We start from the raw sequence: 23,930 nt of genomic DNA, 5'->3' as shown, positions 1-23,930 counted from the left end.
AAAAAAAAAAGGAAAAATTGGGTTGGCTGATCCTTTTCTGCACATGTTTAGAAGAAAGAAGCACCAACTTGACATGATTTCATACAGACACTGACACTACACAGGTACAACTACCTCATTTCGATAACAAATAAAAGAAGAAAATATTAGCAATAGAATAAATCAATGGCTACATGTGATCTTAATTAATTATCAGCATACCTCTATAATTAATCAACTGTAAGACTCGTTATCATTATTCAATGGCTACATGTGATCTTAAAACACACGTACCATTGTATACCATAAAAAATAAAAATTAAAAAAGAAAAAAAATAAAAAGAAAAAGCAACTAATGACAACCCTTGTTCACCTCCACAACATTTAAAACTACTGCTATAAAAGATCTACATGCAATTCCTTAAAAAAAAAAAAAGATGAAAACAATTAAATGAAAGGCATGAAAATGAAACCCATCATCTAGTGGCATCTGGTACTGTTCATGGGCTATGTGAACAGTACCCATGAACAGTACCAAAGAAGATCTAGGGTGCTTTTGTACCCAAAAAGAAAAAAAAAAAAAAAGAGAGGAAAAATTGGGTTGGCTAATCCTTTTCTGCACATATTTAAAAGAAAGAAGCACCAACTTGACATGATTTCATACAGACACTGACACTACACAGGTACAACTACTTCATTTTGGTAACAAATAAAAGAAAAAAATATTAACAATAGAATAAATCAATGGCTACATGTGATCCTAATTAATTATCAGCATACTCCTATAATTAATCAACTGAAAGACTCATTATCATTAATCAATCGCTACATGTGATCTTAAAACACACGTACCATTGTATACCATTAAAATAAAAATTAAAAATTAAAAAAAAAGAAGCAACTAATGACAACCCTTGTTCACCTCCACAACATTTAAAACTACTGTTATAAAAAATCTACATGCAATTCCTTTAAAAAAAAAATGATGAAAACAATTAAATGAAAGGCATGAAAATGAAACCCATCATCTAGTGGCATCTGGTACTGTTCACGGGCTATGTGAACAATACCTGTGAACAATACTAGAGAAGATCTAGGGTGCTTTTGTACTCCAAAAAAAAAAAAAAAAAAAAAAAAGAGGAAAAATATACATAAATTTTTTTTTTGTACCCATTGCTAAAGTTGTCATGTAGTTGTTGGAATTAGATTAGTTTCTTTGTACCCATTGTTATGATGGCCAACACACTATGCATTCCTTTTCTAAGAACAGTACTTCTAAAAGAAAAAAATTGTGAACCTGTTAGCAAAGAGAGTGAAATATTACCCCATTTCTCCTGTACATACTCAATTTATGAGAAAAGGGATGCATAAAGATAATCCAATCACTACAACACCAAGAGGTACATAAAGATAAGCAACTCGGGCTGTAGACAAGCCCCTTTCCTTCAAAGAACATGAAACTGAGGGTTCATTTCGTACTGCTTCTCTAGCCACCTTAGCTGGGCCTCCTTCCTCTGAACATTAGCTGCAAACATGTTCCTACCGTCTACGTTATTCACGAAGAAGAAGGTGCTGAACATATGAAGGTGATCACCCGCTTGCACCCCAGGAAGACTTAACACAATGTCCATAATTGCTTGCATCTCATTAGCTGCTATGGTGCGAAATGGTGTATTATAAGTACTTACACTTTTACTTTCAACAATAACATCTGACATGCTCTTCAAAGAGTCGGACATCTCTTGAATGGTTGAATGCTTCTTTCTTGGTTTCTTGCAAATTCCCCTGAAAGTTGGACACCGCTTGCCAAGCCTTTCCCCTTATTCATTGCCGGTCTTGCTTTGGACGATGCTAGGCCTTCAACCTCCATTAGGTCAACTAAGTTCACAGAGGGTTCACATTGGGGGTCAATAAATTCTTTGCTATCGGTGGAGTTCTCAGACCCTTCGGTGTATTCATTTGGTATTTCACCACTCGTGTAGAATGCATTTTTTCCCGTTGTAACCGTGCCTTTAAACATGATTTCTATGGACTTAACATTCGGCAAAGGTTTGTTTTTAAAGGTTAATGCCTTGGGACATGCCTACATGTGGACAACCGGTAGTTAGAACACAATATTAGTTGTAGACAGCTGAGTTTTTCACAATTATGTAAAGTGAATTAACCTAAATCTTTTGGGTCCACCACTCATCAGTATCAGTGGCCTGAATAACCCCAGTTATAGGATCATAACCTAACCCAGTCTCACCAAAACACTCCTACCAAGCCTTCCACTGTTTTCTCAGATGATCCCATTTGTTTTTAAACTGCGTGTGAGTCACCACTTTTCCTATTTCACCCAACTACTCAATCACTACATCAACCCCTTCCTTTCTAAAAAATCCTTGATGCTTCTTGTCGTCTAGGACTTGAGCAGCAGACAAATCACAATAAATTTTTAGTTCCTTAGAATCTTTCCACCCAGTTCTCAATTGATTACCATCGGCCTTCGATTTCCCCTTACCCATTTTTACTACAACTTCCTTCTATACTCATTGAGGCATTTCAACGAACAGTTTGTATGCATATCATAATCAGTTACGCATGCCCACATGAAAAATACAAAGTAAACTCACATATATAATCCAAATACAACATAGGGAGGAAGAGAAACACCCAAAATTACATGAATGAGAGAGAAACCCACATACCAATGTCATGGAAAACACAAAAACCACACACAAACATTGAACTAAAATTACACATAAATGTTGAACACAAAACCACAGATTGAACTGTGTTCATGGAAAACAATATAACCAGAGAGCAATAGATCAGAGAGTATGAAAAGTTAGACAGAACAGTACCCGTGAATGTAGAGACCCACAGTGGCGGCAACGACATCCCAAGCGGAGAGAAGGTGAGCTCGAGCGAAGCACGAACGGATGGGTTCGCTTGTTCCGTGTGGGATTGTAATTACCGTGTTTCAACTCTTGTTTTGATGGTTTATTGCAAGATGAAGGGTAGGTGCATTTCATTGAAGACGAAGAGGACGGGGCATTGATGAAAATTGAAGACATCTCTGCACGGTAGTTGAGAGGAAGAAAGGGAATACAAAAGTTTAGCCGTTAAAGAGAACGCAGTGTTTTGTCCTTCTGCTTCGTGGGTCAGAGAGTGTTGTGAACAGTACAGATTGGATTCAACGCGTTTTGTGTTTATGCTCACCAAAAAAGTGGAGTACCTACATGCAAAGACGTTTTAATGAAATGGTGCGTATTGGAGTTTCATTTTGCATTTCAATGTGGAGGTTTTGTGCGTTTACTTGCTGCCACTGTAGCCAGGTCCCACGCCTATCAAAAACACAAACGTGAAACGCTCACAGTAAACGCCCAATCCAAACGTAACCTAGGTCTTCAATGAATATAATTAAAAAGACCCTATTGCAGCGCTTTTCAATATGTATTGTAGGTACATTTCAGGTGCTGTAAAATTAACTTTAAAAAAAAAAAAGTTAGATATTTTTAATTATTATAAATATATCAATCAAAAGTCAAATGCTTATCTCTTTTGTTTTTTAAGAAAATTACATTTTATACCCAATAATTTATAGGGTATAACAAATTAAACCATGTAGTTTAAACAAATTAATGAATTATACTTTGAAGTTTCAAAAAGTAACAAATTGAACCTCACCTTATTTATGTGGATTGTATTTGAGATTTAATCTATACTATTGTAGGGGCCCGAGGACCGAGGAAAGGGTTGTAGAACTGAAGAGTGGATATTGGGGCATTACATGTCCGAAGAGGGAGGATACCCGACGATAAGAGGAGAAGAGGCAAAAGGTTCCTAGGAGCTTCAGGTGGGAAGGATTGGCTGAAGAAAGAGAATCATGAGGAGTAGAGGAAGTTTCCAGTAAGAAGTAGCCTGTTGCCTTTGCATTAAATGGTGGGCAACAGCTTTATTAGCTGCATTGATGAGGAAGTGACCTAAACAGTATAATTCACAGCTAAGCAACTCCTTGTACCACATTCCTCAGATGTTTAAAGGGACAGGTATCGCTAGGAGAAATTTTATTAGGTAAAGATGGGGGATTAGGATGTGAAGTGGAGGGAGTATATAAGAAAAAGATGGTTCTCATGGAAGGGGATTAGGCATAAATATCAAAAGTGAGAGTAACAAGAAGAACATTGAGAGAAGAGAGTGAGCAGTAGATATTTCTGTGTATCATTGGCTTCCTCAAGCAGTCTTGTACTTAGATATTTGCTCACATATTCTATAATATAATGCCTTTTTTTTTTTCCCCATATTTCCATCCTCGGGCTAGGCCCTCTCTTGTTGTTTGATTCCCTCTTTTACAAATCTATTGATTTGGGCCATAGTTAAACTATATAAACTCACTGTTCTAAGTGAGCTTGGGCTACTAGATTTTTTTTGGTCCATACAATTGGCGGCGTTTGTGGGAAACATCAAGGTGCAATGGAGTTGTCCTGAGGAGTCATGGCTAACGTAGGCCAAGATAGGGAAGAATCGGTTGGCTCGCAAAAGGAGAACCAGTTTGTTAACTTGGAGCGAAGAAGAGATAGGCAACGCACCCCAAGCATTATGGTAGAGTCTTACCACACAGATCGCAATAAGCGGAGTCATTCAAGGACAAGGAGTCATGTTTCACATGATCAGGAGACACAGAAGTTGCAACAGGAGATAGATCACTTGCGTAGGAAGTTGAGACGTAGGGAGAGTGATAGGAGGAGTCCACCATCATCACACTCCATCTAGTGAGTCCTACTTTGCATCTCCACGCTAGGATAAGTTGGAAAAGAATAGAAACAAGCGTGAGAGGAGGTCTTCCCACCGTGGCATGGGGAATGATGCAATGAGTAAAGCCCCACAACAAATTTCTAAGTCACCTTTTCTTAGGAGAATCAACAAGGCCAGGCTCCCTCATCGGTTTCCCCAGCCAACTTTCACCGTTTACAATAGAAGGACTGATCCCGTGAAGCATGTCAGCCACTTTAACTAGAAGAAGGCAGTTCAGTCTGGTAATGAGGCTCTCATGTGCAAAGGTTTCCCTTCCAGCCTCGGGCCGGCAGCTATGCGTTGGTTTGATGCCTTGAAGGAGGGGTCAATAGGGTCCTTTGAGGGGTTGACGAGGGCATTCGGCGCTAGATTCATAATGTGCAGTAAGGTCCCCAAGCCAGTAGATTCTCTGTTGTCTATGACGATGAGGGAAGGAGAGACCTTTAAGACTTACTCGGATAGGTATTGGGAAACTTATAATGAAATATATGGAGACTTTGAGGATTTAGCAGTGAGAACCTTTAAGGTTGGCCTCCTTACAAAGCATGAGTTGAGGAAGTCATTAACGATGAATTATGCTTTGAATATGTGTCAGCTTATGGATAACATAGATAAGTTTAAACGGTAGAGAATGATTAAGTACAGGGAAAAGGTAAAGCTAAGATGTTCCCAGAAAAGAAGGATCCTCGGGGAGAAGGATATCATAATAATCGGCCTATAAGAGATTTCTCTAATCAGACGTCATCCACGGGAGCTCAATTGGTCAATTCACTATTTAAAGTGTATCAAATATTGGAGAAGATAAAAAACAAGCCATATTTCAAATGGCCCAATAAGATGGGTGGGGATTCATCTAAGAGGAACCAAAGCCTCTATTGCCATTACCAATAGGACAGAGGACACACAACGAAGGATTGTAGGACCCTGCGTGATCACTTAAATCAATTGGTGAAGGTAGGGAAGCTCAACCAGTTCTTACATTAGCCTACGGGGTAGATCGGGCACTCGAGAGTTAGGTTTCATGGGGATGGTGTTTCTCGCCTAGCGTTGGGAACTATTAGTGTGATCTTTGCTAAGCCACGGAGTGATGTTGGGGAAAGTTCCAGGGTCATGTCCGTGGTTGGGGGCCCCAACGTAGAGACCAGAGACCAGGCCCCTAAAAGAGCCAAAGTGATGGCCACCCCTGCCTTGGGTTTCTCTGAGGAGGATAAGGAGGGAACATTCCAACCACATGATGATGCTTTGGTGGTTACCATAAGGATCGGTGGATATGACGTAAATAGGGTACTAGTTGATCAGGGAAGCAGAGCAGAGATCATGTACCTTGATTTGTATAAGGGGTTAAATTTAAAAACCGAAGACCTGGAAAGGTATGATTCACCCTTGATGGGTTTTGGTGGGAGGATGGTAATCCCCTGTGGAATGATAAGGTTAAGCCGGGGACTAGGAGGTGCAGGTCAACTTTATCATGGTAAAAGCCTACTCCCTTTACAAAGCTATCTTAACCAGACCCTGGCTTCATGATATGGGTGCGATGTCTTCAACCTTGCATTTGAAAGTCAAGTATCCCACTCGAGGGAGAGTGGGGGAGCTGGTTGTTACCTAGGCAAAGGCTAGACAATGTTTGGTGTCAACAATTACGAAGCATCCTGTAGATCTTGTTGCAGCAGCAAAGGATTAAGTCCTATAGCAACTAAAGGGCCCTGTAAGGGGTAGCAATCCAAGGCATGTGGAGAGTCGTTCGAGGAGCTGGAGAAGGTGGTAATAAGGCAAGATGAAGGGCGACATTTTCAAGTGAGATCCCAGTTACCACCATTGGAAAAGGCATAGTTGGTGAAGTTTTTGGAAGTCAACATTAATGTGTTTGCTTGGAGCACTTCTGATGTACCAGGGATTGATCCTGAGTTTATGTCATCAATTGAATGTGAATCCCGAGACCACACCATGTAAGCAACCTCCTCGGCGCTCATCCAAAAAGCATGCCGAAGCAGTAAGGGTAGAAGCAAACAAGTTGAAACAAGCTGGAGCAATTAAGGAGATCTTCTACCCTAAGTGGCTGGCTAATATTATGGTAGTAAAGAAGAAGAATGGGAAGTGGCATGTATGTATGGACTTCACTGATCTGAATAAGGTTTGCCCAAAGGATCCCTTTCCCTTCAGGATTGATTAGTTGGTGGATGCAACAATGAGGTATCCTCGGATGAGTTTTTTGGATGCCTTCTAAGGATACCATCAAATACCCTTATCACTGTCTGATCAGGAGAAGACAGCTTTTCGTGCTCTTAATGGGAACTATCATTATCGGGTGATGCCCTTTGGCCTTAAGAATGCAGGATCCACGTATCAAAGAATGGTGACGCGGATGTTTGAATCACAGATTGGGAGGAATATGGGGGCCTACATTGATGACATGGTAATAAAGAGTAGGCAGGTAGAAAAGCATTTGGCGGATTTGGGAGAAGTATTCTCAGTGTTGAGAGAACATAAGCTACGTCTGAACGCATCCAAGTATTCTTTTGGGGTTAGCTCGGGAAAGTTTCTAGGCTACATGATAACACACCGAGGGATTGAGGTCAACCCCGATCAGATTATGGCTATTAGCGGCTTGCACCCTCCTCAGAATCCCAAAGAAGTACAAAAATTGACTGGGATGGAAACAACTTTGAATAGGTTCATTTCTCGGTCTGCGGACGTATGTCGTCCGTTCTTTTAGCTTCTTCACATGTGGAAGGACTTTCATTGGACTGAGGAGTGTGTAGCAGCTTTTAAGGGGCTTAAGCAGTATTTGTCAAGTCCTACAATCCTCTCCAGGCCCGAGAAGGAGGAAGTGCTGAATGTGTACCTGACAGTTACAGATTATGTTGTTAGTTTGGTCTTGGTTAGAAATGAGGATAGGGTCCAAAGGCCTGTCTACTATGTCAGTAAATCTTTGCAGGAGGCTGAGTCACGTTATTTACCCCTCGAGAAGGTAGTATTGGCCATTATGCATGCCACTAGGAAGCTTTCTCATTATTTTCAGGCTCATACTGTGGTGGTGCTCACCCAGCTCCCTTTGCAAGCTCTTTTACGAAAATCAGACTATACGGGCAGAATTGCCAAGTGGGAAACCATGTTGGGTGCCTATGATGTCAAGTACATGCCTCGAATTGCTATAAAAGGGCAGGTCCTAGCAGACTTTGTGGCAGAATTCACCGAGGGTACGATGAGTGCGAAAGAGAAAGTATTAGGTGTTATGACCACCTCGGCCATGGTTATTCTCCCGTGGGAAGTGTACATTGACTGAGTAGCTAACCGAAAAGGAGTAGGGATAGGGATTGTGTTGATCACTCTCGAGAAGCTGGTGATGGAGAAATCATTGCGGTTAGGTTTCCTAGCTACCAACAATGAGACTAAGTATGAAGCTCTGCTAGCTGGAGTGGCTATGGTCAGTTAACTAGGAGGAGAAATGGTAGAGTTGTATTTTGATTATCGGTTGGTGGTTGGCCAGGTCAATGGAGAGTTTGAGGCCAGAGATGAGAAGATGTAAGGATATCTTGCTAAAGTAAAATAGGCTTAGGCCTAGTGTAGGAGCTTTGTTTTGAAGCAAATTCCGAGAGGTCAGAACTCCCATGCAGATTCTTTGGCTATGTTGGCAACTTCTCTAGGGTCAAGCCTTCCTTGGGTTGTTATTGTTGAAGACATGACTAGCTCTAGTCTTGTAGAGAAGCTCTCGATCAAGATGTATAGCATCCAAGTTGGATCGAGCTAGATGGACTCCTTGGTAGCTTTTCTAAAGCAAGGTTTGTTGTCCGAAGATAAGGAAGAGGCCAAAAAAGTGCGCAAGAAGGATCCCCGTTATTGGCTATCTGAAGAACAGAAATTGTATAAGCGCACTTATTCAGGGTCATACCTCTTATGTGTGCACCCTGAGGCAATGGAGCCCTTGTTGGAAGAATTACATGAAGGGATATGTAGGAGCCACACAGGAGGGAGATCCTTAGCCCATAAAGCCCTTACCCAGGGATATTGGTGGTTAAGCATGCAGAAAGTCTCGCAAGATTATGTGACCAATGTCCAAGGGCAAGGGCTGGAAAGTGTGATCAATGTCAGAGATATGCCCCAAATATTCATTAACCAAGGGGAGTCTTAAATCCACTCTCCAGCCCTTGGCCATTTGTTCAGTAGGGCTTGGATATAGTTGGACCATTTCCTCAAGCTACAGGGAATTGAAGGTGGCTCCTCGTAGGGATAGACTATTTTACCAAGTGGGTGGAAGCTGAGCCACTTGCTAATATCAAGGACGTGGACACTAAGAGGTTTATTTGGAGAAATATCGTCACAAGGTTTGGAGTCCCACACACATTGATCTCAGATAATGGTATGCAGTTTAATAGTAAAGCCTTTCGAAAATATCATGGAGAGTTAGGGATTAGGAACAGGTATTCTACACCTACTTATCCTCAAGGGAATGGTCAGGCCGAGGCCAATAATAAGGTTATAGTGTCTAGGCTGAAGAAAAGATTAGATAACGCTAAAGGGAAATGGGTGGATGAATTGCCTCATGTATTGTGGATTTATCGTACTACGCCTCGAAGATCAATAAGAGAGACTCCTTTTTCAATGACTTATGGGGTAGAAGCGGTAATTCCCTTAGAGTCAGGATTCCCAACCCTAAGAACTGATCAGCTCAATGCTGAGGAAAATTATTATTTACTCTTAGATAGCCTAGATGTGGCCGAGGAAATGAGAGAGGTTACTGCAGTAAAAATGGCACATTACCAGCAGAGACTTAAGTAAGGGTATGATAAGGGGATGAAGTTAAGGCCATTAGCTCCGGGAGATTTGGTTTTGAGAAAAGTGGTGGGGACAGCAAAGAACTCTGCCTGGGGAAAACTAGGCCCCAACTGGGAAGGGCCTTATAGGATAACCTTTATTGCTGGCATTAGGGCTTATTATTTAGAAGATTTGGATGAAAATGTAATTCCTCGTTCTTGGAATGTAAATAATTTGCGGTGTTATTATTATTAATCTTGTGAACTTCTTTGCTATTCATGTTTGGTTTATTTATGCTACACAATGGATGCGTTTATTGAGGTAACCTTATATGGAAAAATTCTAAGTGTTAAACAAAACCTCGGCCTTGTTTGACTCCTTGGGGTCACAAGCCTTAGGTAAATTAACCTTATATGGAAAAATTCTAAGTGTTAAATAGAACCTCGGCCTTGTTCGACTCGTCGGGTCACAAGCCTTGGGTAAATTAACTGTTATAGAAAAAACTTCTAAGTGTTGGCCAGCATCTAGGTTTGATGTGGCTCCTCGGGTCACGTAGGAAGTTGCTTAAGTATAAGGTAAGGATAAGGATCTTAAGCGCCTCCTTGGATTTCCGGATCAGTGCCAATTGGTTTGCTTCGGATTCCAAGTCTAACTTAAGGTAAGTGTTGATTGGTATTTTTATTAAATTCTATGAGTTAGTCTAGTAATTATCTTATAAGTCGTTTCAGATTGATTAGATGGATAAGAAATATTTCATAATTAAATTACAAGTTAGTATGTTGAAACTATTATAAGGAAAAGAAAGTAATGTGGAATGTAAACTGACAAGTATAAATTAAACAGTTGAAAAAGCATAAAATGAAGTTTAAATTTTTTCATTAAAGTTTAAGAGTTGGAGTACAATGGAAAGAAAAAGAGGGCACCAACTACATTTAATCCCAATTACAAAATTGACTATCAGTTTCTTAGTCTAGGTTCTAGCTATGTAGAGGTTTCTTTTTCTTTTCCTCCCTTCTTTTCCTACTCCTTCTCTTTCTTTTTCCTCTTCAATTGGGCCACTTTAGTTGCTTCCTCCGTCTTCCACGTCCACCACGATGGCTAGAGTGGGATGCTCCTTCTCTTTGTCTTTAGCTAGTGTAGCAGACGGAGTAGAGGCAAGCTGGGTTGAGGAAAAAGTAGGGGCAGAGCTAGGGGTCACTAAAGGTTGTGGGGGGCTGGGGGCCAAGCGCAAGGCAGCAGGGTAGTAGACCTTGTCTAGAGTCCTGAGCTCTAATTCAATACTGACCCCAGCTGCATTCAGGGCTTGACCCCACACCTCCAAGCAAAAGGCCCGAGCAACGTCCTTGAGTTGGGCAGTGAGGCTTTCTGCAGCCTTAGTCATGCTCGCATCATAAGCCACCTGCTCGACCTTAGCCTTCTCATCATCCTTGGCCTTCAGCTGCTTGTGCAACTACTTCAGCTCCACCATGTTCAGTGCCAATTTATTCTCGACCTTTTTTTGGGCCTATAGGCACTCTGCAGCTTGTTTTTCATAGCTGGCCAGGGCAACTTCAGCATTTTTTTGAGCCTTCTCAATCTTAGTCAGTTAGGCAAGAGTTTCCTTAAACTTCTTGTCCACCTTCGCGTGGGCCTTCTCGACTGCTGTCAGCTTGCCTGGCATGGTCCAATGCGTGGTCCAGCCACTCCCCAGCCATGAAGGCAACTTGGACCGACTACAAAATTAATATCGGTTAGGGTTTGTACACGTATTATTTTACTTTATAAAGAGAGAAGGATAATTATATACCTTTGCTAGGTCCTATTTCAAAGATAGGAAAACTTCGCGTTTCCTAAAGGAACTTAGCTCTTGCATGTCCTCAGGTAGGCATAAGGCTTTCTCTAAGCACTCTACTGCAAGGCCTGAGCTACCTTTCTGATGGTCCCTCAAGTTGGCGTCACTCAACACAGGACTACTTAAGCTCAGGGTGAATAAGGGCCTCTAAACAAAAGGCTTGGGTTGTTGGTCTCCCTCCGACTCTTTAGAGGCCCTAGTGGAGGCGCTTTTCTTCTGTTGGCCCTTAGTTGTTCAGGCCTTCTTGGCTAGGGGCTGGTGAGAAGAGTGGGTGACTTCTCCCTCCTCGGCACGCTTAGTGCCTTTGCCTTCTTGGGCCCTCTTCCTCTTCTTGTCAGCGGCATCAACAAAAGATGCACGCGTCGGAGCAGGAGTGGGTGGTCGGGGCACCACCCCGACAATTGAAGAAAAGCCCCCAGCATGGGCCGTTAGCAAAGCAAGAAGGTTCGAGGTCTTTTCCTCGAATCCCATTCCTTCTGGAATATTGGCACTCTCTTGGTTAGTGCTGACTTGTGTGGGGCGTAGAGTGCGGTAAAAGGTACTATGAGCATTCTCGAAGTCCTCTTACTAATAGAAAACCTCGAAGTCCTTATCTATCACTTCCTGAGTAGGTTCAAGAGTGGGTTCTTTGGTTTCTTCATTTGAAACAATGGGAGGTTCTTATGAGTAGAAGAGCTTGGCTACAAGTGGGGCTAGAAGTTGAGTGTCTTGAGTTCTAGCTAAAGGAGGTTCAGCTAATAGGAAGCCTAGGACAGCTACGTCTGTTAAAGTCAACTGAGGGTCACTAGCTCTAATGACGTTCTTTGGGCTTTAAAAACGTTTGGTGAGAGGCTTGTATCCGAGAATGAAGTGCGCAGCTTGGAGTTGACTGTCCTTGTGTAGAAAAATCTTTGACTTAAGGATTTGGTTTAGGTCTGTGAAGTTCACCAGATGCTTGGACGGGGTAGTGTGGTATTCGTCTGCCAATAAAAACAATAAGAGTTATAAATCCAAAAAAAAAAAAAAACACTTAAACTTGTAAGAGCTAGGCAAGATCCTATATGTGTCTATGGTCCTTGGGAACCCTACCTAGTTCCCCTTCCCGAGTAGGACAGTGCAATCCATCATGCTAGTCTCCCGAAATGATAAGGAAGTTCTCGTCCATACCTTTGCTTGAGTTACGTAGGCAGGAGATTAACCTAACGGAAGGAACTCTACATTTAATGTAGTATTTAGTCTTTTCCCCCTTTTGACAGTTGTATACCCAGTTTACGTCATGCCATTTTAGGTTGGTCCCCATTTTTCTGTTTAGCATGTCTACACATCCGAGGACCCTAAAAACATTTAGGGAGCATTGGGTGGGGGTAAGCCTATAATTCATTAGGTAGTCTCGGGTGACCCTTCCCATGGGAATTCCTATCACGCCTTCTATAAAGGCGATCATTGGAATGACTACGGATCTAGGAGGTCTGTTCATGACCAACCATTCACCTATTTCACAATGTTGGAGTTCAACACTATTAGGGATCCTATACTACGCCCTAAAGGTGGACATGCTTTCGAGAGTATCTACTAGCCTAGCAAATCTACCCATGGAGTTTTATGGTAAGATAAATGTAAATTTGTGCAAAAGAAAAATGGGAGTATGAACACACCTACGAGCAATGAAAAGATTTCTCCTTGAGAAGCTGCTTCAACACAAATTGCCAAAATGCATAAATGAAGTAAAGACAGCCCCAAGTCCTCCTTATATAGGGGTGAAAAATGAGTAGTAATTTTCCAGCTCATAAATGAGGAGAAACACGGACCATAGGATCCTCATTGCATCGTAGAACGTGGGGGGACAAGCAGCTACCCTGACACTATAAATACAAGATCATGGATTTCAAAGCGTCAAAAGCGTGCTAGAGACAGGTGAAAGGACGTTACCATGTGGGAACGCATGTGGTACATGTGAGATCAAGTCTTGTAACTAAAACCTTGCTTTTATCTCAGAATTAATGGCAAAGTTTTAGGGGGCTATTGTAGGGGCCCAAGGACTAAGGAAAGGGTTGTAGAATTAAAGAGTGGATATTGGGGCATTACATATCCAAAGAGGGAGGTTACCCGAGGATAAGAGGAGAAGAGGCAAAAGGTTCCTAGGAGCTTCAGGTGGGAAGGATTGGCTGAAGAAAGAGAATCATGAGGAGTAAGGGAAGTTTCCAGCAAGAAGTAGCCTATTGCCTCCACATTAAATAGTGGGCAATAGCTTTATCAGCTACATTGATGAGAAAGTGACTTAAACAGTGTAATTCACAACTAAGCAACTCCTTATACCACATTCTACAGATGTTTAAAGGGACAGGTGTTGCTAGGAGAAATTTGTTAGGTAAAGATGGGGGGTTAGGATGTGAAGTGAAGGGAGTATATAAGAAAAAGATTGTTCTCATAGAAGGGGATCAAGCATAAATATCAAAAGTGAGAGTAACAAGAAGAACATTAAGAGAAGAGAGTGAGTAGTGGATATTTCTGTGTATCATTGGCTTCCTTGGGCAGTTTTGTACTTAGATATTTGCTCACAACTTCTATAACATAATGCCTTTTCTTTTCTTTTTCTTTTTTTCCATATTTCCATCCTCGGGTTAGGCCCTCTCTTGTTGTTTGATTCCCTCTCTTACAAATCTATTGATTTGGGCCATAGTTGAACTGTATAAACCCACTGTTCTAAGTGGGCCTAGACTGCTAGATTTTTTTTGGTCCTTACAACTATCTATAAGAGGATTCCCCTCTTTGAACTGAACTTTTTTTGTAGTTTAGAAATACCCTCATTAATGAATGGTAACTTCTCTTAAAAATAGAGTTATAAATGTCAAATAACAAATTTCATTTTGAATTCAAAAAGAGAACTCCTAAAATTTTGGATTTTTTTCCCTTCACGTTCATCTTTTTATTCCCTAAAATTTAGCATTTTTTTATTCCTTTTTCATCCTACTAAAAGTAAAATACCCTTAATTTAAAAAATAAAAAATAAAAAATTAAGAGATCTCCTAAAATTTAGCATTCTTTGCACTCACATTCATCTTATTTTTCCTACCCAAACTTTTCACTATATCACTACACCACTTTCAAACACACGTTCAAAAAAATATATATAGTTACTTCTTATTTCTAAAGTTTATCAGTTTTATTTGTGTGAAAAAAAATATATATATATTTTTTCAAATTTAAGATATAAATTATTAACCTTTATCCAAAAACATAAAAAAAGCCTCTGAGCACACGTGTGCTTAGAGGCTAATATATATTAAGGATTTAAATTGTTACTTTTAGAACCCTCAAAGTTACATTTGTTACCTTTGAAACTATAGGGTTTAATTTATTACTTCTTAAGACTCTAAGGTTTGATTTGTTACTTTTAAATCTATGGGTTTAATTTGTTTTACCCCTAAATTGTTGGGTTTAAAATGATTTTTCCCCCCTTTTTTTCTTGGAAAATTTTAAAGAGACTAGCCCCTTGTACAAATCCAAATTCTTCCCTCACAGAAAGTCAGGAAATACCAATTGAGGCAAGTGGCAGGTGGTAATTGAGCAACTCCATCAAGGGAAGATGTAATTTATCACTTTTTGGGACTCATTTTTTTCCATAGGAATTGCAATGTTCTTGCGGTCTTGCCCATTTGCTTGTTACCCGAATTTCTTGTAATGCTATTTGGATGCCCTTAACAATTTCATCCTGCTCTTCTTGGGTCATCTTAGAGGATGTAGATTGTCTGGACTAACTTTTGTTTTTACCATTCATTTTGAATAATAATACGTAATCATTCAAAAAATAAAGAAAGGAAAAAAGAAAAAAAAATGGTAGGTGGTATGTGTGGTTGTCAAAATCCTAATCTTGGATCTCAGAATCCTAATATCCTACAATCCTACTTCATAAAAATGATCCAAATTAGTGTTGAATCTTTTATGGTGTAGGATTGACATGGGATCACAATCCTGGATGATGGAATGTAAGATCCTAAGAACCTACTCTATAGAATCCTTAAGATCCTATTCCATATAATCGATTTGGATTGGTGTAGAATCATTCACATAACCTCTAAGCAATTGAATCGATGTCCATTAAAGTTATTATAATTATTTGTAATTATGTCTCTCAATGGTGAGATTTGTATTGTCTAGCTCTATTAATCAAGTTGTAATGAGTTTTGAATGGTTTGGTATATTTTATTATCTTGATACAATTGAAACATTTGTAAAATCTTTGTAACTTTGGAATTTGGATGATTTTGTATTTTTTGTTTTGTTTTTGTCATAGTAGTTGTAGTTAATGATAGATTTGTTAATTTGGAACATTATGTATATTTTTGGTGTTCGATTTTATTTTATTTTTTATTTTTTATTTACAAAATAGAATTCTACTCTAGCCTAATTTTTATGTATATATGTGTGGAGTTCCTTTCTAGAGACTTGAACCTTATCCCTTACCCCCCACATTCCACGAGCACTTATACTTATAATGTTCGAACTTGAAACTTTTAAGTTTGAAATTTGAAGCTTGTTATTTATTTATGTATTGGTGATTTGGTATTAAGTAATTAGTAGTTTAGTGCCTTTTTATGAATAATTTGTGTTACATTTACTTCTTTTTTTTCTTATGGTTTTTTTATATGTATTATTATTATTGTTGATTTTTCATTATATTTTTTTCTACAAAAAATAGAATCTTATAGTTCTCGATCTATCCAAGAAACTCTCATTTATCTATATAGGATCCTCATCTAACTACCACTTAAAAGTATGATCGTCTCTAAATAAATGAAAAATTGTATTAGGTTTATATAAAAATGATTATCCATCACTCATCATTTTATCGAGTAGTTGTCATTGTCACCGAATAAATGAGAAAAAAATTATGGTAAAAACCCATTGGTAAAAAAGAAAAAGAAAAAGGAAGTGAAATGTGGTAAATTGAGATTTTTACCATTTTGGTAAGAAGTAACCTGTAGATTCAATTGGATCTTTCCCAAATTGACACTTGGGGAACCTGAGTACCAAAAGCCCAAATGCTAGTTTGCAAGTGCATGGTCCTAAAAACCCATTACAATTACAGCACCAAACACTAACAAAGCCACCAGTGAAGCAGAGGACCGGATACACTCATACCCCCAAAACACAGTTAGAAGAAAAGCTCCGAATTCCAAAAGCAAACCCGCAGAGCCATGGAAGTGGAGGGGTCATCGAAGAAGATGATAGCAACACAGGCTGAGATGGTGGAGGCTAAGGTCCCCATTCCCTACAGAGACCAGTGTGCCCACTTGCTGATTCCTCTCAACAAGTGCAGGCAAGCCGAGTTGTACCTCCCATGGAAGTGCGAGACTGAGCGCCACATATATGAGAAGTGCCAGTACGAGCTCGTCATGGAGCGAATGATCAAGATGCAGAAGATCCGTGAACAACAAGAGGCCAACTCGAAGAGCGGCAAGAAGAGCCCCATTCCTCTCATTCCCAACACTGCCAATGCTTCATAGAGTTGACTGACGCCCACAAATCCCATTTGGGTTAGTGATTCTGAATCCCCAAATATGTTATTTATTTGTTTTTTCTTTCTTTGGTTGATGATGGGTTTGTTCTGGGTGTTTTTTTTTTTTTTTTTTGGGTTATTTATGATCTAGGATTTTGTTGTGGAAATTTAGGATTTTTTGTTTGTGGGTTTTATTGATTGATGCATTTTTGGTTGATCTATGAAGTTTTGGGGGTTTGAGTTGATGGGTTATTGTTGGATTGTGTTATTATTTTGTGGGGAAATGATTGATAGAGATTTTGATTTTGAAGATTTTGAGGATTGTGGTGGTTGGTTCTTTATTTTTTATGATTAGTTTGTGCTTGGTTTGGGCTTTGTGTGTCAAAAGTCAAAACTAAGTTAGAGGCTGTGAATTTGTTCCCATCAAGATTGTTGCTTTGGATAGGGATCCAATAGAGCTCACTGCCTACTGGGTTGGATAGTTGGTGGTCAAGTGGTGGGAGCAGTCTTACAAATATAAAGTCTAAGAGAGTCGCTAGTACTGAACTTCTGATACTATCACTAGCTGATTTTCAAAGATTTTGATCAGAGATATAAGATTTAGGGATGGTTTACAATCATTGGCAATGCAGGTCTTGATTGAAGCAAGTAATATAGGGGGGGAAAAAGAGAGAGTGGTTTTGAGTTATAACTGTTGGAAGTTGAGGGGTAACTCAGGGGAGAGGTATGGATATAATTTTTTTTGATTGGTAATTTACACACCTGATGGGTCTTGAACCCAAGACTTCACCCTCCACCTAACACTTATAAGAGGAGGAGGTGCTAGTTGTGCTACAGCTCATTGGCTATAATCACTGTGAGTTTCCTCGCCATGGATTGTTTCCAGCTCCAGCTGAGAGAGGGTCATTTAGCTGCCTGAGTGCATAATTGCATATGATAAGTTTGTTTTAGATGCGTAAGGATTTCTTTTTTTTTTTTTTTTCTCTTGAACCTATTCAATGGTCTTAAGAAAAAATTAGCTTTTGATTCTTCTTCAATTCATGGTTCAGCCCCTGCTTTCTAGCCCTTTGTCCATGGATTAAAAGCTTGACTCAACCTCTTTCTGGAAGTACATTCACATTTAAATAGGAAATTTGATTGACAGAAGCATAATTTTTTTTTTTGACCTAGGCTACCTGCTATTTTATCACGTGATGTAAGAGACTTAATTGTGCAGTTTATGTGGACTGCCATGCTAAGTTTGAGTTGAGTGAGTTTGTGTATGCTGCAAGTTGCATGTAGTTGTACATGGGAATTCCCCCTAAATTTACAATTTTTTTAATATAAAGTAATAAATTTTATTGATCAAGAGTTCCTTATCAACAAAAAAAAAATATTGATCAAGAGGCACTCCCTCACGTACACAGGATGTATACATGATGTAGTCCTAAAGAATCGCAAAGAGTGACAGGTACAATTGGAAAGAAAGAGAATGATTGTCACTAGAGCCCAAAACATGGGACCTTTCAAACTGTATCTTGTAGAAGACAGCTTTAGTTGAACAACTGATATTTCCATGTCTTCAAAAGTACAGTTGTTCCTCTCTCTCTCCACAGTGTCCATTGCAGGCATAAAGGGGCTTGATTCCAAACAAAAGGAGTAATGATTACCAAACAGGTTCCTCCATCCATATAATAGATCAATGACACTCTTAGGCATTAACTATAAACCCCAAAAACAGAAAAGACAAATAGTATGCATGTATGTCATGTATGTGGGATACACATTGTTGAGTGTTAAGTATAATAGTTAGACATTACTTATCCCAAAAAAAAAAAAGTGTATTATAGTTAGACATTGTCATCATGTTCTGCTTCTCATTGATGTGTGTTGGTTCACATATAATTGTATGATACTGAGTCAATAGTGACAAATAAAATTGGGATATAAGGAGAAATTAAATAAGGTGGCGTTCAATGAAGATGAAAAAGTGCAGTAGTTAGGTGAAACATCATACAGATTGAAAATGTAGCTGGAAGTTAACAAGAAGATGAGCTAAAATACCATGAAAAGACCTGTCAAAGATTAGGTACTGAGGTGTCTGCTGTGATCAAAGGGTAAATTCTTGGAACAGCATGTGAAATTGTTTGCAATTTTTAAATTGCCTTTAAAAAAATGTGAGTTCATGGAGAAATAAGAGAGAGAATATGAAAATTTCTGATACAGCCCTCAGCCACCATAATCAGTATGCATAGGAGAGTTCCGTACAAGAAATAGAGAATATTCTTGATAATGAGGTGGGGGATACCTCATCAGTGACATCTCACCATTATGATATTCTAGGCTCTTCTAGAAAAGTACAATACAGTTGTACAAGTCATAGTGTAATAGCTATCTATCAAAAAGTCATATCATAATAGCTATCTATCAATGAGTCATAGTGCAATATCTTTATAACACTCACCCTCAAGGTGCAGCATACATATCATCTAAGCCCTGCTTGGTACAAATAGACTCTAACTGACTCCTAAACAATGACTTTGTAAAAATATCAGCAAGTTAATGTTCAAAATTCACAAATGGTGTAGTGATTTCTCCACTTAGAAACTTGTCTTGTACAAAGTGACAATTTACTTCAATATGCTTGATCCGTTCATGGAATACAGGATTGGAAGTGATGTGTAAAGCAGCTTTGTTATCACCCGATAGTGGGATAGGAGCAGGTATTGAGACTCCTGAAAGAAGTGTTGTACCCATTTTCTCCATATTTACTTGTTGCCAATTGAAGACTAAGGCCATGTTATTGCAGATTGTCAAGCTGGGGCAATCATGATGTTCAATCATCCCCATGCTTGTAGACATTCATCTGCTCTTTGTGCCCTGGTGAAAGGAATCCATGAATTTCCCCATGCTCACTTATGGATCAATCTAGTTCTCTACATTACCCATGAATTGCCCTTCTCAATAGTCAGTCTCCTTTCTTTCTTGCTCTGTTTGCCCTACTCTTTGTTTTCACAAAGATCAAAATAGGAATTAAGTGTTAAGTTTCTTTCAAAGATGGAGAGAGAGAGGAATGAGGTGGATATGATTTTACGTGGTTGGAAGGGTTTGATATTTGGGTATATGTTTGGAATGGAGGGAGATGGGAGAGAGGATAGGGGAAGGGTGGTTGGAATACACACATAGATTTTTTTTTTTTCATGTCAGATTATCTTGAAGGTAAAACAATAGATGTAGAGTACCTAGCATGCCCCTAGAGCCAAAGTGGAAGGTGATGCCATAGGTTCAAGACTCATTTAAGTCCGTGTATAACTTACCAATATAAGAGAGGGGGTGGGGGGGGAACCCCAAGCCTGATGGTGGAGTTTTGGAATGCAGGATTAAGAATTCCTTTATTTTCAAAATTCTGTGTATTATTTAATACCTTCTCCAAATACACTCTTAAGGTCATAGAGTGGCCATTTCTAAATGATGCAAGTTGATAGATGTTATGGCTTATATGGCCTGGGCTTTGTGAAATACAATGGAAGTGACTTTTGTATATGTTACCTTGATTTCTATTATTATTCATGGTGGCAATGATGGAGTGTTGTGTAACAAGAATGTCAAACTCTTCAATGAGAAGCACCTGTTCTCTCTTGCAAATGACACACGGCTTTCTCCCTTTATCTATCATTACAAAAATCTAAGTAATGCCATGCTGGTGTAACATTGGAGAAAGAAAGGCACTTGTTTTGCCATACTAATACTAAGTTGCTGCTGTTGGTTTACATGGAGGGTGTGGTGGTGAAAGGCTTCCCCCAAAGTGTTGTTTACTGCTGTTTGGAAGAAAACCCGGTAAACTAAAATACCATAATGACAATTTGATAGGAGTGGAGAAAATTGATACATTTGAATTCGAGACTTAGCAAAAAAAAAAAAATTGTATTCAAGATTGCAACTGGCAAGATACTAGATTCTATAGAGGTTATTCAAATCGTGTTTATAGCCCCCTTTTTTTTATAGGTAAAAACCTGAATTAAACAATATATAGCCCCTTTTACTGGATAAAAGATCTCACCGAGAAAGGACAAGTGGAATATATCAGGGAATCTTAGGTTGTGCGTGGTTCCATTTTAAGAAGACTGTTTCAGAAACCCATTCTTAGAAAATGATTAAAAATTTATAAAATTTTGTGGATGAATTTCTTAGAAAAGGACTTCAGAAATATTCCTGATGAACTCAAGATATTTTTGATCTTAGAGGCAAATAGTTCTAAATCTTCACAAGACAATTTCCAGAAAGTCATTTAAAGAATTTGACAATAAACCTTCAGAAATTTCAATGTTTTGAGGATCAATTATTTCTGAAAATTGTCTGGTAAAATACTCAATGAATGGATAAACAAGTTTGAAGTGAGAACCAAAGTGGCTCTTAGTTTTAATGATTTTTTGACGTATAATATCATGTGTTAGGCCACTGATGGATGTTTAGTGTATTAGAATCTTGTTGTGCTAAGCTGTTACAATTTATTCGTGCCACATCTCTGAGCTTTTCTACAAGAACTGTTATTTTTTCTGTTAAACAGCAGAAAGCAATTGAAAATTTGAGATTGAATATCTGAAGTTTGATTGATGCCCAATGTTTTCTGTTTCATAATAGCACATACTTCAGTCATGACTCATCATTTCCAAGTGCATGGAGGCACACAAGCATGTGTTATGTGTACATTTAACTGAATGATCCAAAGTCCACCCTAATGAATCGTTACACTCAGTAAAGGATTGTTTTATTTGGGTAGTTCGTGGAAGCCATTAAGAAAAGACTGCACTCTCTCTCTCTCTCAAGCCTGTCATCTTGTACTACAGCTTTTCTGCAGGTAGTTGTCAATTAAGGTGCCCACCCACCATATCATACCACGTAATCTTTTAAAAGACGTTCCCCCGACCCAATTGGGTATTTTCTGCAAGGAAAAAGGAAATTAAGATGGTGTTGCCTAACTAATTCAATTCCTTGCATTTGATACTTCTGAATAGTGGGTTTTTTTTTTTTTTTTTTTTTTTGGTGTAAATTTTTTTTATAATGAGTAACTTTGAATTGTTCGCCCGGTTGAATATTTGTCATGATCTGTTATTTTTTCTCTTTAAATTCAGTAGTTTTCTACCCTTTTTGGTTTCCCATGCCTATAACACTGGTTCTGTTGTCTGTGACAGGCATCTAGAAATTGCTCAGATGTGGATGCTCTAATTTTTTTCACAGCTATTGATGGGAAGTTATTTGAAAGTTCTTGTCCTGAGACAAATGTGAGACCTAAATTTGTTCATGTTCTTTTTTCAGTTTCCAACTCTATCTCAACACTTGGAATAAAATCAACAATGACATTTGGTGATCTTTCTTAGCTCTTCTTGTCCTTCTGTAATGTCATGTTTCAGCTAGCTCTAGCATTGTCTTGGCCTATTAGATTTGTGGACTTGGAAATTTCTCGTTCTGAAAGAGCTTTCATTATGGATGTGAATTTACTTATTTTTAGGTTAGGAACAAAAGGCATTTCTTTTTTCACCAATTTTACCTATCTGATGCAAACGCAGGAGTGGGTTTTCATAACAGTAGATGGAGAGACAATAATAGTGAATGTAGCCCTGCTTTTTCTATGCAATGCAATGATAAAGCCAATCATTAAAGATGAGTAGGGGAAGGACATCACTATAACTGATATTGATATTGGCACTCGGGTGAAACCCAAACACCACTTCTTAGCCTTTATGTTGGTTGAGGGCAGGAGCAGTGCCTTTCCTCCTTTTGCAACCGTTAAGTGTATGTTTGAAACAAACTTGGCTTGTTTCCAATACCCTCCAATGCACTAGCTCCGTTGCAATGGCAACATGTGGCCAAAAATGAACATGTCATCATTGCAATGGGTCTAATGCATTAGAGTACTAGACCTAATCTTTGCCTCTGAAACAAAGGGAGGAGTGGGAAAGGTGGTGAGAATATACGCATTTCTTCTTCCTTCATCTCCCCCAATCCAATCATAGGGGAGATTGGTTGAGCATCTTTTTATTTTGATTTTATATTTTTCTCAAAGGCAGTCTTCAATTCTGATCCTACTCAAAGAAATTGATGCAAAGCCACCTGATTCCGGAGAGAAAAAAAAAAGGTCTATCTCATGACCAGAGGGGGTTAAATTCTCTTTTACATTCCTTTAGACATGTAATCCTTATTCCTTAAGAGGCTTAAACAGTACTTATGAGCCGTGATTAGTAGCAACTGCTTTATGAAATTTGGGCTAAAATTAGTATTGAAGTTGTCCATCATCATGAAACTGAGTTCAAACCCAATTGTGTGTCAATGTAACCCAATAAAAATGGCCCATTTGCATTTTAGTCCAGTTTTTCTTTTTTTACTTTCTACGGATATTCGCTTTTATGTTTTGTGAGGATGCCGGGTACTGCAAACATAACTCCAATACACCTAAATCAAGTTAGATCCATATGATTATCATTGTGAATCTGAATTCTAAAATTCCATCAATTATCTTTTTTATATAAATATTTTTATACGTAGTTGAGATTCTAAATACCGAAACTTATAATAATATAATTAGTGCTATTCAAGTCCCATGGTATTTCTTAAAAGATTAGAAAAAAAAAAAAAAAGTTATTTCCCATTGTCTGATTCGACAAATTGCCTTATCTAAAGAAAGTTTAGATACCGACAACAAATTCATATGCAATTTGCACTCTGATTTGTACAATAATTCTTGCGTACACAATTAAAATTGGGCAAACAACTATAAATTGAGTAATTGACTTTTATAGGACGAATCTGATTCAACAGATTACGGCTTGGCCATAGTTTTCCTTAGCCATGTGGGGAATAAGCTTAAGCAAAGCAAAGATTTGTTCCTTTCTAGTTCAATTCTCACTATACGGAATGATCTGTCCACTTCCTACTTTGGTTAGTCCTCAAAAGCAAGAGCCAGCCAGTGGAGAAGAACTTTTACCTATTTTCTTAACAAAGAAAATATAAGGATGTTTTTCTTTGTTCTATAGACATCAATTTTGACTGAGCCATAAACATAACTTGCATATTTGTCAATGTATAATTGGATCACATAATTTGCACACAGACCCATAATTGGTAATTTCAAAA

The 23,930-nt window shown here is 38.7% G+C and overlaps 1 protein-coding gene and 1 pseudogene across 1 annotated transcript; both read left to right on the top strand.

The window, feature by feature from the left end:
• The first annotated feature begins 4,834 nt into the window (after positions 1-4,834).
• Positions 4,835-6,282, top strand: LOC115980891 (annotated as a pseudogene).
• A 10,076-nt stretch (positions 6,283-16,358) lies between these two features.
• Positions 16,359-22,287, top strand: LOC115982376 (NADH dehydrogenase [ubiquinone] 1 beta subcomplex subunit 7). Its single transcript, XM_031104953.1, has 2 exons — positions 16,359-16,857; positions 21,992-22,287. Exon 1 carries the CDS (start codon positions 16,519-16,521, stop codon positions 16,825-16,827), a length of 309 nt encoding a protein of 102 aa, XP_030960813.1. The 5' UTR covers positions 16,359-16,518; the 3' UTR covers positions 16,828-16,857; positions 21,992-22,287.
• The last annotated feature ends 1,643 nt before the right edge of the window (positions 22,288-23,930 follow it).

This window comes from Quercus lobata, chromosome 3, assembly GCF_001633185.2.
Source record: "Quercus lobata isolate SW786 chromosome 3, ValleyOak3.0 Primary Assembly, whole genome shotgun sequence".
Taxonomy (NCBI): domain Eukaryota; kingdom Viridiplantae; phylum Streptophyta; class Magnoliopsida; order Fagales; family Fagaceae; genus Quercus; species Quercus lobata.
Note: the sequence above shows the minus strand (reverse complement) of the source record. Positions and strands in the feature narration are given on the sequence as shown.